At 36.4% G+C, this 15,629-nt stretch overlaps 2 protein-coding genes across 8 annotated transcripts; both read left to right on the forward strand.

Annotated features, from left to right (window-relative positions):
• The first annotated feature begins 457 nt into the window (after positions 1–457).
• On the forward strand, positions 458–2,665 carry LOC103334649 (tetraketide alpha-pyrone reductase 1-like). Its single transcript, XM_016795272.2, has 6 exons — positions 458–633; positions 746–915; positions 1,180–1,374; positions 1,627–1,789; positions 1,865–2,057; positions 2,313–2,665. Exons 1-6 carry the CDS (start codon positions 510–512, stop codon positions 2,455–2,457), a joined length of 990 nt encoding a protein of 329 aa, XP_016650758.2. The 5' UTR covers positions 458–509; the 3' UTR covers positions 2,458–2,665.
• Positions 2,666–4,242: 1,577 nt separating this feature from the next.
• PHOT2 (phototropin 2) lies at positions 4,243–15,356 on the forward strand. Of its 7 annotated transcripts, none has more exons than XR_016127725.1 (24): positions 4,243–4,627; positions 5,053–5,781; positions 6,391–6,573; positions 6,764–6,855; positions 6,936–7,221; positions 7,413–7,629; positions 8,261–8,331; positions 8,615–8,721; positions 8,960–9,009; positions 9,112–9,216; positions 9,746–9,805; positions 10,097–10,186; positions 10,656–10,732; positions 10,920–11,004; positions 11,278–11,358; positions 11,971–12,074; positions 12,413–12,462; positions 12,759–12,865; positions 13,364–13,486; positions 13,848–13,922; positions 14,289–14,401; positions 14,542–14,682; positions 14,801–14,919; positions 15,053–15,356. XR_016127725.1 is itself a non-coding variant. In XM_008237621.2 (24 exons), exons 2-23 carry the CDS (start codon positions 5,093–5,095, stop codon positions 14,915–14,917), a joined length of 3,000 nt encoding a protein of 999 aa, XP_008235843.2. In that variant the 5' UTR covers positions 4,243–4,627; positions 5,053–5,092; the 3' UTR covers positions 14,918–14,919; positions 15,053–15,356. The 7 variants fall into 7 exon arrangements, 2 of the variants coding, with proteins under 2 accessions (XP_008235843.2, XP_088910052.1); XR_016127726.1 differs by having other exon boundaries at positions 13,857–13,922; XM_008237621.2 differs by having other exon boundaries at positions 13,871–13,922.
• The last annotated feature ends 273 nt before the right edge of the window (positions 15,357–15,629 follow it).

Consider the following 15,629-nt stretch of genomic DNA (forward strand, 5'->3'; position numbering starts at 1 on the left):
CCAATCTTTAGGGTGGTTTTATTTTATATTTTAGTACAAGCGATAGTCTAAACTATAGAGGAGGGGGTTTCAAATATGAGACCTCTAGTCTGCAAATCAAGGCCCTTTTCCACTGGGCTAGACCCTGTTGGCCTTTAGGGTGGTGTTTGCCTCCAAATAAACTGTGACTGCTCCTTTGATTCGTTGTTATATTGTATCAGAGGGATCAAGAAAATCTAGACCAAAGAATCAATATGGAGCTTGTGGTGCAAGAATGGCATGGGACTTCAGCACTTTTGCCTGACTTGCCTAATTCTAACCACAGCTCAAGGTTAAACCATTACACTTTTGCTTTTGACTTTGTTTACTTCATAAAGAATAAGATTTACTAGACCACAAGCATAGAATGGCTTACCTTCTCCCATTCATACTCTTGAAACCCCCCAACAGTTATTACATGTATACATTCCCTATAAAATCTGGTGGCCAAAGGGGTTCTGTGCACTGAAGCACTGCTTGATTCGAAGGGGATGGATCAGAAACTTGAATCGGGCAAAGTGTGCGTTACTGGAGCATCTGGCTTTCTGGCATCTTGGCTTATTAAACGACTTCTCTTGTCTGGTTATCATGTAACTGGAACTGTTAGAGACCCAGGTAACCCCCAAGTTAAAATCTGCATGAAGTAGAGATTGCATTCTTTTTATGGGACGAATTTATATATTGTTTTATAAGACTATGGTCATCTGGTTTATACGTGCATTCAAAGGAAACCAGAAGAAATTGGCGCATTTGTGGAGGCTGGAAGGAGCTAGGGAAAGGCTCAGATTGGTGAAGGCTGATTTAATGGAAGAAGGCAGCTTTGATGATGCAATCTTGGGGTGCCATGGTGTCTTCCACTCTGCTTCTCCTGTACTGAAACCTTTATCTGATCCAAAGGCATGTTTGCATATATTTTCTGAGATTGTATATATGTCCTTAAAATTAAGGGTAACTTTTTCTTGTCACATATTTGGGATGCCAGGTTACCAAATTCTCAATGTGGATCATATATTCAAACAAAAGATCCACCTTATCATTTGTTCATATTCTAGCAAAATTGCATACAAAATATCTTGCAAGTGATCACAATTGGCCTAAAATTAATACCACTCCGCACAAATTGAGGTATTGTTGTAACTATTATTTGTCATCTGTGCACAGACAGAAATCCTGGAACCAGCTGTTGAGGGTACATTGAATGTGCTACGTTCGTGCAAGAAAAATCCATCTCTAAGGCGTGTGGTTCTCACCTCATCTTCTACAGCTGTAAGGGTGAGGCCAGATGAGGATTTCGACTCCAATATACCACTGGATGAGTCGTCATGGAGCTCTGTTGAATTCTGTAAGACACTTCAGGTAGCATTCTGTCCTTGTTGAAGTTTAAATTCTGTCATGATTATCACCAACTTCACATCAAATCCTATGGCCTTTGTGAATTCAAAGTAACTTTGAATGCTGCTCTTTTTATATATAACTCTGACAGCTGCAAAGCAAAGCAATACAGAACTATAATGATCTATGCTAGAACATTACTTAAGCTCCATATTTGCTTATGGTATGTACATTATATATAATCCATGTGACTGATTAACCTACCTATTACAAAAGATTTGGTACCCTTTATCGAAAATTTTAGCTGAGAAGGCAGCATGGGATTTCTGCAAAGAATATGGGATTGATTTGGTAACTGTTCTGCCCTCGTTCGTGATCGGACAGAGTCTGCCACCAGATTTATGTGCTACTGCATCAGACGTACTTGGCCTGCTTAAAGGTACTCATTCTTGGTTTAACTACTAATTTTGTTTATACGATTGTTAAGCACCGATATGTTTGAACAAATAAGCAGGGGAAACAGAGAAGTTCAAGTGGCATGGAAGGATGGGATATGTTCACATTGATGATGTTGCACTTTGCCACATCTTAGTTTATGAGCATGAAAGTGCTAATGGCCGATACCTTTGCAGCTCAACAGTTTTGGACAACAATGAGTTGGCTTCCTTGTTATCCAAGCAATATCCTTCCTTACCTATCCCCAAAAGGTTTTTTTTCCCCCAGATATAAGTAGTAAAAACAACAAATAGCTAGCTAGCTAGTCTACATGGGAATTAAATTAAGTAAAAGATTCAAAATAAATTTCTGGAACCAACTGTTATTAAGTTTAATGTGAAAACAACAAATAGCTACCTAGCTAGTCTACATGGGAACTAAATTGAGTAAAATATTCAAAATAAATTTCTGGAAAACAGAAGATTACCAACTGTTATTAAGTTTAATGTGTACATGGGAGTTTTCAGGTTTGAGCAACTAGGCAGGCCAAGGTATGATTTGAACACCTCAAAGTTGAAGAGTCTAGGGTTCAAGTTCAAGACTATCCAAGAGATGTTTGATGATTGTATTGCCTCTTTGGTGGAGCAAGGTCATCTTACTCAATCAGTCTAGTTACACTCTCAAATATCGTGTTTCGGCAAAGTGTGTTCATGTTATCAATACTTTATCAATGAAGTTTTGAGAATTTTCTCACCTCTAGTCGATTCCAAATTGTGCGTAACGCTTACTATCTTGAGAATTTTCTCACTTCATGTAGATGAAGAGGTACTAAGTTTGAATTCCAAAAATAACTAGAAAATAAGAACTTGGTTTTGACAAATTTGTTGTCTCTCTTTGATTTTGGGCTTTAGTTTGTTTCTGTATTTTGGGCCTCTGTGTTGTAGGGTCCATTTCTTTAATGAAGTTACCTTTGCAAAATTTTAGAAAAAGAAAAAAAAGGAAAAAAAATAGTGTCTTGAGAGCGAGGGGAGAAATAAAAGCTTGTATTCATTTTTCTGGAGATTCTTTTTCTTGGTCCCCAACTGGGTTTTGGTGGATGAGAGACCACTCACAGCCACCACCACAAAAACGTTGGTAGCTCTAGACCGACATAATGACACGTGTTCACGTGATCTTTGAGTGCTCATACGGCTGCAAGTGTTAGCACGTGTCCATGACTGCCCCATGGAGACATGGACTTTTCTGGGTGTTTGTAATGCTGGTAAGCATCGCTACAGGAATTCTGCTGTTGTTTGATCTTCACCGAAGGAACGACCAAATTTGATGGAAATGACATTGGAGAAAGATTTGTGGAGATCTGTAGCTTTTCTCATGTCTCTTTTATCTTTTTCATTTTTGGCTAAATGAATTGCACATGAGGTGGTCACAAAGGTGTAAAAAACAGTTAAAATTCGTGATGTTAGGATTCATTCATATTATAACGCATATTTTTCGTAGAAATCAAATTTCGTTCATAATTTCAAATCAAAGAGCTCATAAGTAACCGTAGAATCATAGAGCACAAGCATGTGATAACTCATATCAAAGTTGACATTATATAAGCATTAAGCTCTAATAAAATAGAACTAACCTCTAGTCATCTTTTAAACTAAAATCTAATCAACTGTATTTGGTTTAATTAAACTAAAAGTCTCATTACACTAATTAAACTTAGTTAAAATCAAACAAAAATTAAACTATAACAATCAAAACCAAAAAGTCAAAAGAAAACATTATTATCTTTTTCTTTCTTTCACACTAGACAAGGTGAGAATTTAATGTGAGCCCTTGACAAACTATATGTAGACAACACCAATTGCTGGGATCATGATGATGAACAGTAGTATGAGTTGGAGCAACCCCTTGGAATGAAAATTTGCAATCAAAATAATTAATAGGTTGGTAATATGAGTTTTAGTTATGTGCAGTGACGAGTACGGTAGACACATGAGAATATATTCTCGGTTGTAAGTAAGAATTCTTCGTCATTGAGATGGATGAGTAATTAGTACAACTGAAAATGAAAATTTTATCGGCTAATCCGGTTAATTATGTGGACTCGAATACGAAGTTTTGTACCTGCGTGGAAGCTTACAAGCCCGTATTTATACTGTGGTCCTAGGCTAGTTGCGTAGGCATTCTATAATGCACACATTTTGTACATCACCAAAACTACAAAACAAAATTTAAAAGTGATGGCGAAATCTATATATCCTCAAGAATAGTACTTTCACTGCTGGTTGTTTGTGGCCCCATGACTCTTCAAACTTGTTCCATCAGCATTGATTGAGGTCTCTAAATTCATAGACTTTTACCATAAGAGGGGAAGCAAATGTGGAAATTTACAAAATATAATGCATTAAAATAAAAAAAAAGTTCGGATAAATGGGCAAAAAGTCAATGGTCTCTACGCATTCGTACACACAATAAGCCTACAAACCAAAGGCACTGATTGAAAGGTAACTTTCATCATTTTGTGCATGCTCGATTGATATGGTTTGGGAGGCCATATTTATTGAGCAACCTGAGCAGCTCTCTCTCTCTCTCTCTCTCTCTCTTCCTATCTTTACAGCAATGTACTAGTCCCATATACAGAAAAAGCTCAGAGAAACAAATAATTAGAGAAGTCTCGGTACTGATGAGATGGGAACAATTGCAGAAGCAGATTATGTAATTCAGTGTTGATGATTCTGATCAAATCTACCATGTTTGCCAATTTGTGGGGGTTGGGTTTTGCTGGTTTCTTTGCTGTCAAAAAGCATTGAAGACTAGCTATTCTGAGACATCAAATTCCTTCAAGCAGGTCCCTTCATGCAAACTTTTCCCATGTTGTTTCTTTTGTAGCTAAATTCTCTAGCACATCATGTTTCTCTGCCTTATGGTAATTGAGTGAAACCAACCCTTTTGAGTTTCCAATGCACTTTCCAGTTAATAATAGCAATTCATGGTGAACTTTTTCTGGAGAGTAGCTAAAGTTCGAAACTTTGAACAAGATACTCATAATTTCAACAGAAAAATATGTAATTTAACATTCTCTTGGTTTATTTATTTATTATTTATTATTTTTATTTTTTGGGGTATGGGATTTTTGAGTTAAGTGATATGTTAATGATGACACATTCTCAATTGAGGCAAAAGTGAGGTGGATTTACATTTTTTCCAAGCTCAAGAACCAAACTTGATGTGGACCATTTTCCAACTATTGATGAAAAATTTAAATGATGGTAGGTGGTGGTTTTCTTCTATCCACTGAAGAGAGAATTACAACATGGAGAAACCAAAGGCTACTAGGCAGCCACCAAAGCCGCCTTCTGCTGTGAGCTCAATTGCCAAGGACCGAGTGGGAAGTGGAGAAAAGCAGACCAGAAAACCAATGGAGGTTTTCCACCTGAGAGAGAACACTAAAAAAGATAATCATGCTGATGCTGCTGGTATTCCAGAAGCAGAAAGTGGATCAGGAAGCACCTCTTTCACTTCTGCTGCTGCCAGAAGAGATTCCATCAACAAGTGGATGGCATTTGAACCTGGGCCTTCAGATGAGCCTAACAAGGTCACAGCCACTGATTCAAATGGAGGGTTTGGTTCTAATTCTAACAGTCATATTATAACAGAGAAGGCAAGCATAGCAGCAAGAACAGCAGAGTGGGGGGTGGTTATGAAGTCAGATATTGGAGAAGGTAGCTTCAAAGGCATAGAGTCAAGAACATCAGGTGGTGGTGGAGATAAAAGCTTCTCATCAGGGAGATTTGAATCAACAAGGACATCAGAGGACTCAAATTTGGGGGGTGAATTTGGAGTTCCTAGGGTTTCTAATGAGTTGAAGGAAGCTCTGTCTACTCTGCAGCAGACATTTGTTGTGTCTGACGCCACAAAACCTGATTGCCCAATTATGTATGCCAGCAGTGGCTTTTTTGGTATGACTGGTTATTCTTCAAAGGAGGTCATTGGAAGAAATTGGTAAGGCTAATCATTGTCTTATCTGTTTTACCAGTAATATATTTCGATATCTTGTCATCATATTATCAACAGTCTGATAACATAACACGTCAAATTGTGTTACCTGTTAGTCATTATATTATTAACAGTCTGATAACATAACACGTCAAATTGTGTTACCTGTTATTACTAGTGATTGCAAAAGCATTCCAAGCACATTATTTCTCTTCAAAAAGTCCTCACATTCTAGCAGACAAATTTATTTTATTTTATTTTCATTTTTAGTAAAAATCCCAATAAACACTGGCTAAAATAAAAAAAAATGATAGCATTAGTACAATTACACCATGAAACACGTGGTTTCGAACTTTAAAACGCCGCCGTTGCAGCTTTAACCAAACCGCGGCTATAAATACTAGGGTGATATGAAAAATTGCGGCATAGATTCGTTTCTTCAGTTCAGTTCATTTGGTAGCAATATCGCCCAATTTATTCAACTTCTTTCACAATTTCCATTTTGTTCTTGAGTTTCGATTAACCACAATGTGTGGCTCCACGAAGAAGAAGAAGAGAACGAAAGGAAGGGAAAGAATTTGGTGTCCTAAAATTGTGATCTTTGTGTTGCTGCAGCCGATTTCTTCAGGGGCCGGAAACGGACCAGGATGAAGTGGCGAAAATCCGAGACGCAGTGAAAAATGGGACAAGCTACTGTGGCAGGCTCTTCAACTACAAGAAAGATGGAACTCCTTTCTGGAATCTTCTCACCATCACCCCAATCAAAGATGAACAAGGAAAAACCATCAAATTTATTGGGTCAGTGTCCTCCATTTCTCAATCTCTGAAATTGGGTAGCTTGCATATCATGTTTATGTGTTTAAGTATAATGTATAATTTCATTTGTTTTCATTGATATTGACAAAACAATTTTGCAACTTTTTTGTTTCTGTGAGTTGTTTAGGGAGAGCATGTAGTCTAGCAAAAAGTTTACTTCTTGTTTTTGCAGAATGCAGGTTGAAGTCAGCAAGTACACAGAAGGGGTGAATGAAAAGGAACTAAGGCCAAATGGGTTGCCCAAGTCACTTATCCGCTATGATGGTAAGCATAATTGGTCAAATTTTGGAATTTTGTGCGAGTGTTACTTCATTTATAAACTTATTGTGTTGGTCATGTATCAGCTCGTCAGAAGGAGAAGGCATTAGGCTCTATTAAGGAAGTTGTCGAAACTGTGAAGCATCCACGTTCTCATACCCAGGATGTGAGTCATGAGACTGCTAGCAATCATGGGGAGCAGGATAGCCTTAACCTTGATTATGTTCTGCCTAAATCTGCTGCAATTGCAAATATGAATACACCCGGTCAAAAAACTCCTCAATCGGATGTGAAAGGTGATGCATTTCGCATGAGTTCTTCTTATGAAGCAGGCAAAATATCCAGAAAATCTGGATTCGCTTCTTCAATGGGGTGAGTACATTTTCTTTTTAAATCCAAACTGCAATTGTTTCACCCCTGGGAGGTTGAGGCTAACTGTAAATTCCATGGAATTTAGTGCTATTTGTCCTCCCCTTTTCTTTCAATATTTAGAAGTCCCATTTAGAGTTAGCAGGAAGACCATTTTACCAGATTTTGATGAGATGTTTGACCACCTTCTGCAGATTCAAAACAAGGTCTCTAAGCTCTGCAAGCATGCGTGAAAAAGAACCTATTGTAGAACTGGAGGTTTTGATGACCACAGATATAGAGTCCTCTGACAGTTGGGACCGCACTGAAAGAGAAAGGGATATGCGCCAAGGAATTGACTTGGCAACCACATTGGAACGCATTGAAAAGAACTTTGTGATTAGTGATCCTAGAATTCCTGATAACCCAATTGTAAGAGTTTTTATTTTATTTTGGAACATGCTACTTATCTTCCAGTCTCACTCTCAATCTCCACCTCTCTCTGTTGATATTGCACTACCACCTGAATGCACTAAACCAAGGATCTCACGTTACACAAAACCTCATGTACCCACTTAGAACTATTATGATTTCACTCAAATAGAGTTGGTTCATTTGTTCATTTATTGTTTTCTAATATCAACTTTCTGCCTGGAATGTGATCTACAATTTTATTGTAGCATTCTGTCTCCATGCATTTTGTAAACCCAATTCAATTTCATTTACATTAAGAGAGCATTTGAGACTTGTAGATCCTTTTTTAAGATATCTTGCTGCAGACTACTAATAACTGCATATGATAAGCGACAGTAGAGCTTACTTCATTTTACATGCCTGCTTTTCCTCTGCTGGGCAGTTTTGTGGAATTGTCATTAATACTAGTATTCCCTTGCTAATCCCAAGGGAGATTCACTTTACATTTGCCTTTATGGTATATACTAAGCATCTATAGGCATCATGGCTTCTTCTGAAAAATTACTCCAATTAAAATATACGGTTTGAGCATGGTGCTTATTATATTTCAAAAATGACATTAATAGTCTTTGGACACTTTCCTGTGCAGATATTTGCATCTGACAGCTTTCTGGAACTGACAGAATATACACGTGAAGAAATTTTGGGAAGAAATTGTCGGTAGGAAATGCACTCTATTTATGCCTTTTTCTTGACAAGGTCATTTACTTTCTGCTATAAAACTTAAGCATATCATATTGTATTCCTGTTCTGTTATATAATTTTCAATTACGGTAACTTGGAGTCTTAGTCCGGTTTCCCGATATGAATCATATGAAATTAGAATTAAGATTTCTTTTTCATTGTTGCTATCTAATCCCTTATCTTAGTATATGGTTCATCTGTATGAGAAACTTTACCGGTGAAGACAATAGGAATCTAATCTGCTTTATCTGTTTCGTAGTTTTCTCCAGGGACCTGAAACAGATCAAGCAACTGTCTCAAAGATACGAGATGCCATTAGAGAACAAAGAGAAATTACTGTACAGTTGATCAACTATACCAAGAGTGGTAAGAACATGCCTTGGAATTTCTGATGCTGCAAATATGCTATAAACATTGATGTGCCAATTAACTTGATTTATTTTCACTGGTTCATGTTGGTTGGAAGACAAGAGAATCGACGTCATTTAATTGCAAGAGTCATATAGTATATAATTTCTTTTTCTGTTTATCTTGTTCCTTTTGTTTAGGTGTTTTTATGTTACATTTGTCCTTTTCCTAATTGTTATGATTTCTTGAATTGCAGGAAAAAAGTTTTGGAATTTATTTCATTTGCAACCCATGCGTGACCAAAAGGTAACTGTGAGATTCTTATTGTAGGTTCAACCTTCAATCTAAATCTAATTCTGCTCCATATTTCGTTTTGGCCTTTCTTTTGAGCCCCTTTAAATTTTTTAGGGTGAACTTCAATATTTCATTGGCGTCCAACTGGATGGGAGTGATCATGTGGAACCTCTCCGAAATCGTCTATCAGATAGATCAGAGCTAGAAAGTTCTAAGTTGGTAATTCCTTTTATATTATATTCAAACTGTTTTTCATTTTCAATCAAGTGTGTGCATTTGTCATTTGATTGTTTATGTGCTCTAGTAATCATGATGCTGATTCTGTCCTAATGTGCCAGTTCCAAATAGTTACAATAATATTTTTTGCAAATCAATGGCAATTATATGGGAAGTTGGTTTGGAATTGAATGTATTTTTTCAGTGTTTTAATCATTCAGCATATGGCCCAATTAAATGACAGAAAAAAAGAGAAGAAAGAAAAGATAGCTATGTAACAAACTTTTATATATTTTCAACATATGCTGCATTTTAGAAAGAAACCCAACTTGCTGTGTTGGACATTTGATAATATGGACAAGATAAGCAATAAATACTTTAAGAAGTAATGGAGCTTTGGTTGCTTTATCTCCCACTGATAGAGATTCAATCCATATGTGGAGGCATATATTGTTAGTGGTTTTACTGATATTATTCCATACCTTTCTCCTGTTCTACTGCTGATGCTTCACCATTTTTCTCTACTTATCAGGTCAAAGCTACCGCAGTAAATGTTGATGAGGCTGTCCGAGAACTTCCTGATGCCAACTTGGTAAGGTACTCTTTTGCTCTGAATTAGCTGGCCAATAAGTTCCTCATTATATTTATTTTTCTAAAAGTAAATATCACTTTGAATATTTTCACAATTTATCACATTTAGATTGGGTTAAAAAATATGTATTGAAATATAACGTAAAATATTTAAAACTTTGATACTTACACATTTTACACTTCAATTCATTTTCAGTTGCTACATCTTTTATCTAATAATGAAATCCACTATCTTTATGGCTATAATTTTGAACTACAGCTGATGCAAATTTTGTATTATATCATTGTTTAGAGACCAGAAGATTTGTGGGCAATTCATTCTCGGCCTGTCTTCCCAAGGCCTCACAAAAGGGATACTCCTTCTTGGCTAGCAATACAAGAGGTACCAATTCATTTATCAAACAATTCTTGTAATTCTTGTATGTTAAACTATGTATTTAGGCTAAGGATATTCTTAGTTGATTATAAACTAGCTATACAGATTCATCGATATAGCTTCCTTGCACTTGTAGCTGAGTAAGATGACTTACATGCAATTTCAAAGTTAATTGTCAAGTAATATATTTATTTCAATAATGTATCATAACTTGGAATGTTTTGATCAACTTTGCTATCACTTAGATTGAGCATTGAGATGTAAATGTTTTAACTTTTCTTATTTACCTATAGAGTTGCATTGTTGTGGTAGTTATCATGTATTATAGTTTCTGTAGTCTCTCTAGGCCTATACAAAATATAGTTACTTCTTGATGGTGTTCAGAATCAACATATGGTGTTATGGGCTTCATATGTTTTGAATCAGCTGTCTCCATCTCTAACGTATTTTTTCTATTCTTATCTGTTCTCGGTAGATTACTGCTCGTGGTGAAAAAATTGGTCTACATCATTTTAAGCCCATAAAACCATTGGGTTGTGGTGATACTGGCAGGTACTGCACAATATTCACCTTTTTAACTTATGTGTTTTAGTGGTGTTCACAATCCTTCTTGTCATTTTTCCAGCTGAAATTTGTACTTTTATTCCGGTCATTAGGAATCTTTCATACAATGCAGATCATAAATATTTGTTTATCTGGAGCTCTACTTGTCAATTACATGAAGATGGTATGTTTGCAGTGTCCATTTGGTGGAGCTACAAGGTACAGGTGAACTGTATGCTATGAAGGCAATGGAGAAGTCAATAATGTTGAACCGTAACAAGGTATGATCATATTAGAGAACCATAATTCGTCAGCAGTGCATAAGCATATATCTCAGTGGTGTCCAGAAAAGAAACTTCGCAATTTTGTGCATGAATGTGTGTCTTATGCACACCTTTGCTTGTCTACATATGCATGCCTCTTGTTTGTATGAATGTGTAGTATTTGCACACATGCACTTATGCATGCCCTTTTTTGTTTGTGCAAAGTGGAGTAAGTTGCATAGTTTCTTTATAGATCCCTGAGGGTCACATATCGCTATGATTGTTTTACAGGTTCACCGAGCATGCATTGAAAGGGAGATAATTTCGCTACTGGATCATCCTTTTCTTCCCACACTGTACACTTCATTTCAGGTCTTTCAATTTTACAACACAAATTTTTCTTTGTTCAACTCAGACAATTTATACAGACATTTTTGGATGCATCTGCACATGTGAGTGCACAAATAGGCAATAGGCATATTTGATTGGGGCCAGGTGCAATCCTGTGTAATTTCTAAATCAAATATATTTTTTGGTTAAAGAATACTTTCCTAACCCAATAAAGCTAAACTTATATTGCAACAACCTTAGAGGACAGACAAATTTATTCCTATTAAATGTACTTATTTTACAAAGGAAATATTTTTTTAAAGATTTAAATAAAAGAAAGAGGAAAATTGGATTTATATTTTTATTTGGAGGGCAGAACTTATAGATTTTTTATTTTCTGCTTGACATGCATGACAAGTCAAAATAGATATCTGGACTCTGGGTCTCAAACTCTCCAATCTTGTATGGACTGCATTTGACTTTTGACTATCTTGGTGTTGGCTCTATAATTTTCTATATAAAATCAAGCAAAAAAAGGTTCTAAGGAAATTATAATAAGTTGATTAATGTCAACAAGCTTCATTTATGCATTTTGCAAATTTTAATTTACTGACTTGTTGTGTATGCTATACTGATATCTTTTAATCTTCTCAGACTTCTACACACGTTTGTTTGATATCAGACTTCTGCTGTGGTGGAGAGTTATTTGCTTTGCTTGACAAGCAGCCTATGAAACTATTCAAGGAGGACTCTGCGAGGTACTTTACTTTTGTACTCTAACATCTCTTGGTACCATATTAAAACTACTACTTCCCTTTTCGCTTGGAATTAATAACTAGGAGGCACTGGTCTGATTATTGCTACTTTAACCTCTAGCTTGTATTGGGTTCAACTGCAGTTAAGATTTTTTTTTTTTTTTGGTGTTATGAATCCTTTACTTGGTGTTTGTTGACTTTCAATATGAGCCTTAAATCACAAATTCAAGTGTCGTTGTGTATGCTTTTATTTTTTCTAGTCATTAGTGAAAGTCAAAGATCCAGAAAACTAGTTGTATGTGCATACGACGATTCAATGTTTAACTTTCATTATATCCCAGGTTCTATGCGGCAGAGGTTGTCATTGCCTTGGAATATCTTCACTGTCTAGGTATTTTGACTATTCATATTTTTCTCCCTCTATTTTATTGTATAAAAAATGGGAAGTCTTAAAATTATGGGTATTCCCAAATCCTATGGTTAACATTTATTACTTCGGTAACCTAGATTATTATCAGAAGGTAATCTGAGTTCTTCCCTGAGTATAGGGATTAGCATTAAAGTACAGGAATCCAACCCAGGATTGAACCCAGGATTGAGCAATTATAACAATCTGCATCATTATGATGAAAAAATAAATCTCAGTTCTTTTGCTTCTTTGCTTACTATATCTATGGCTTCTTACAGGAATAGTTTATCGCGACCTTAAGCCTGAGAACATTTTACTCCAGAAGGATGGGCATGTTGTCTTAACAGACTTTGATTTATCATTTATGACATCCTGTAAACCCCAGGTACAGAATCATATTCCTCTTGGAAGATCATGCTGCTTCTCTATTTACAGACTTGAAACATTCTTATGCTCCCTATGTATGGTTCATTTGTGAAACTGATTAAAAATATTCGGATGGCCTATTAAGCTACAGCCATCCCGAGTCCCGACCCAATCAGGGTCCTCATTAGTCACTGGCTTGCACGAGGGAAGAGAACTGCTCTTTTCTTTTATAAGTGCTAGAAATGTTTCCTCTTAGTCATAACTTATCAACCACTGGCGTTAAGCGTGCATCCCCATATCTGATAATGCTTTATATCTGTCCAGTTTGCATCAAATTATGAAAAGAAATTTCTTCAGATTTCTTTTCATTAGTGCAGAGTGTGTCTAGTGCCATGGTAATTTTGAGAAGATGATAGTGACAGTTATATTTCCAGAATTTCCATTCTACCTATTAGATGCTTGAAATGGAAACTTCCGACTCTTCTTGTTTGTTAATATATTTTGTTTTGCATTGCAGATTATAAGGAATCAATCGCCTAACAAAAGAAGGAGATCTAGGAGTCAACCACCACCAACATTTGTTGCAGAACCAGTTACACAATCAAATTCATTTGTCGGAACTGAAGAGTATATTGCTCCTGTATGGTGATTCTTCCATTATGGTTTAGGGTTATGCTACTTTCAATATTTTGATTATTGCATTAGACAGAAGCGCATGCTTTGTTTTCGTATGGTTCTAAAATGATTGGGTAACACCTTAGAAAATATTTTCATGCCGCAACATGGAACTCAGGATCAATGTCCCCTATGAGACGCGCGCACACACACAACTTGAGCTTTTCATCAACAGTAAAGTGTATGCATGTGCTTAAACATCTGCAAATGGTTTTTTGCATGTATCTCTAATTATGTTTTGGAAATACTTGTATAGTACAAATCTGGTCTGCTACAAAATTATTACAGTAATGATAATAATTTTGTCTATCTGCATATTTTCAAAGTTCTTACAGGTGCTTGATTTCAGGAAATTATTACTGGTGCAGGCCACAGCAGTGCCATTGATTGGTGGGCTCTTGGTAAGCATAAGAGCGTGTGTGTTCACTTATGAATATGCATGTGCATACATTCATGCATGGGCTCCCAAACAAGTAACAAGCGTCAGTCATTGCAAGCTATCATGCTGACGCTTATCAGGGAATCAATTTCTCAAGTTCCACAGCTTTGAAAATTGCTTTGGTATCCAGAAGTGTTCCATATAGTAAATTTTTCCAATCATGTTGTCATGGAGTTCTTCTTCCCCCTACTAGGTAGTTCTACAAAGATGTATCAAATCATGTGTTCCATCTATTTCATGATAACGGAGTCTCCTACTTAACTTTCTTTGCAGATCTGTAATGCGTTTTATTATTAATACTGTGAATTTATTTATGTTTGGAATTCAGGTATTTTGTTGTATGAGATGCTCTATGGCCGTACGCCTTTCAGGGGAAAAAATAGACAGAGGACATTCACCAACGTCTTGTACAAAGATCTCACCTTTCCAGGCAGCATTCCGGTAAATCTCGAATCAAACAATGCGTTTATACTATCATTTTGAACCTTATGAGCATTTCAGCTGTAGATGAAGTTTTAGTAATGTCATTATTGGAAGCTTTGAGCTAATTATGCAATCGCTAACATTATTTGATGTTCCAGGCAAGCCTAGCAGCGCGGCAGTTGATCAATGCATTGTTGCAAAGAGACCCTGACACACGATTAGGATCCAGTACTGGTGCAAATGAAATCAAGCAACATCCTTTCTTCCGCGGAATTAATTGGCCTTTGATTCGTTGCATGGTACTGATCTAAAGAGCCTACCCAGGATTTGAATTTTTTTCAGCAATCTCATAAAGTCAATTACGTTATAGTTCCCCATCAATTACATGTCTTGACTTTCTGTATGATCTGTGTGCAGAGCCCTCCGCCATTAGAGGTGCCTCTTCGGCCCATCTTAAAAGATCCAAAGGCCAAGGATATATCGTGGGAAGATGATGGAGTTCTTGTAAATTCAATGGATTTGGATATTTTCTGAAGGTTTAGTTTAATTACTTTTGCACACATATTAAAATTATGCCTATTGCTTCTGCTTCAGACATCAAATGTGTGGTACCTGATTGTTATTAAAACTGTCCTTTTTTCTTTTCTTTTCTTTTATCAACTTCTGCAGAATTTTTTATGATGCCATGTGTGGAATTCTGTGGTGCTTTACTGGACAAGGTCTTTTGGCTCAGCCTTCCTATTGACAGAATGAGGCTATAACTTGCCTTTTGAGGCATGAATGTCGAATCTTCGGAGAGAAATAGCCAAGAGCTTCAACATGGTGGTCACTTCGGTTGTCTGGGTTTGGTTCAGTAGAGAATTAGCATTTAAGCACCAATTATATTTAACCACGAATATATGTTCTTAATCAAATCAAAATTAATAATATCAACATATAATGTTAATACGAATTTATGCCCTAACTTGCCAAATTCATGTCTGTTCTTCACTGGATGAGAAATTTTTTAGTAAATACTGGGTTTCGTGCCAAGCAGGAGGAAGGGGAGCGCCACAAACACTCTGGTAATCTGGCATTGGCCCTTAATTCACATTTTTAACAAAAGGAAACGTGCCAATTACTGTCGTTGCTGCTAGACTCTTCTGCCATACCATTCCCCTCAACAACCAACTAATTCCTTCTATATACATCCATACAATTGTCTATGGGAGACCCAAATAATTAAAGAAGAAAGACAAATTTAATT

Source organism: Prunus mume, linkage group LG6, assembly GCF_029339155.1.
Source record: "Prunus mume cultivar Tortuosa linkage group LG6, ASM2933915v1, whole genome shotgun sequence".
In the NCBI taxonomy this organism is placed as follows: Eukaryota; Viridiplantae; Streptophyta; class Magnoliopsida; order Rosales; family Rosaceae; genus Prunus; species Prunus mume.

Bases quoted from the DNA above. Each gene is read 5' to 3' on its own strand.
- PHOT2 (XM_008237621.2), top strand. From the start codon at position 5,093: ATGGAGAAACCAAAGGCTACTAGGCAGCCACCAAAGCCGCCTTCTGCT. The intron at 8,722-8,959 runs GTAAGAACATGC...CTTGAATTGCAG, and splicing joins GATCAACTATACCAAGAGTG to GAAAAAAGTTTTGGAATTTA. The intron at 12,866-13,363 runs GTACAGAATCAT...TTTGCATTGCAG, and splicing joins TGACATCCTGTAAACCCCAG to ATTATAAGGAATCAATCGCC.
- LOC103334649 (XM_016795272.2), top strand. From the start codon at position 510: ATGGATCAGAAACTTGAATCGGGCAAAGTGTGCGTTACTGGAGCATCT. The intron at 916-1,179 runs GCATGTTTGCAT...ATCTGTGCACAG, and splicing joins AACCTTTATCTGATCCAAAG to ACAGAAATCCTGGAACCAGC. The intron at 1,375-1,626 runs GTAGCATTCTGT...CTATTACAAAAG, and splicing joins AATTCTGTAAGACACTTCAG to ATTTGGTACCCTTTATCGAA.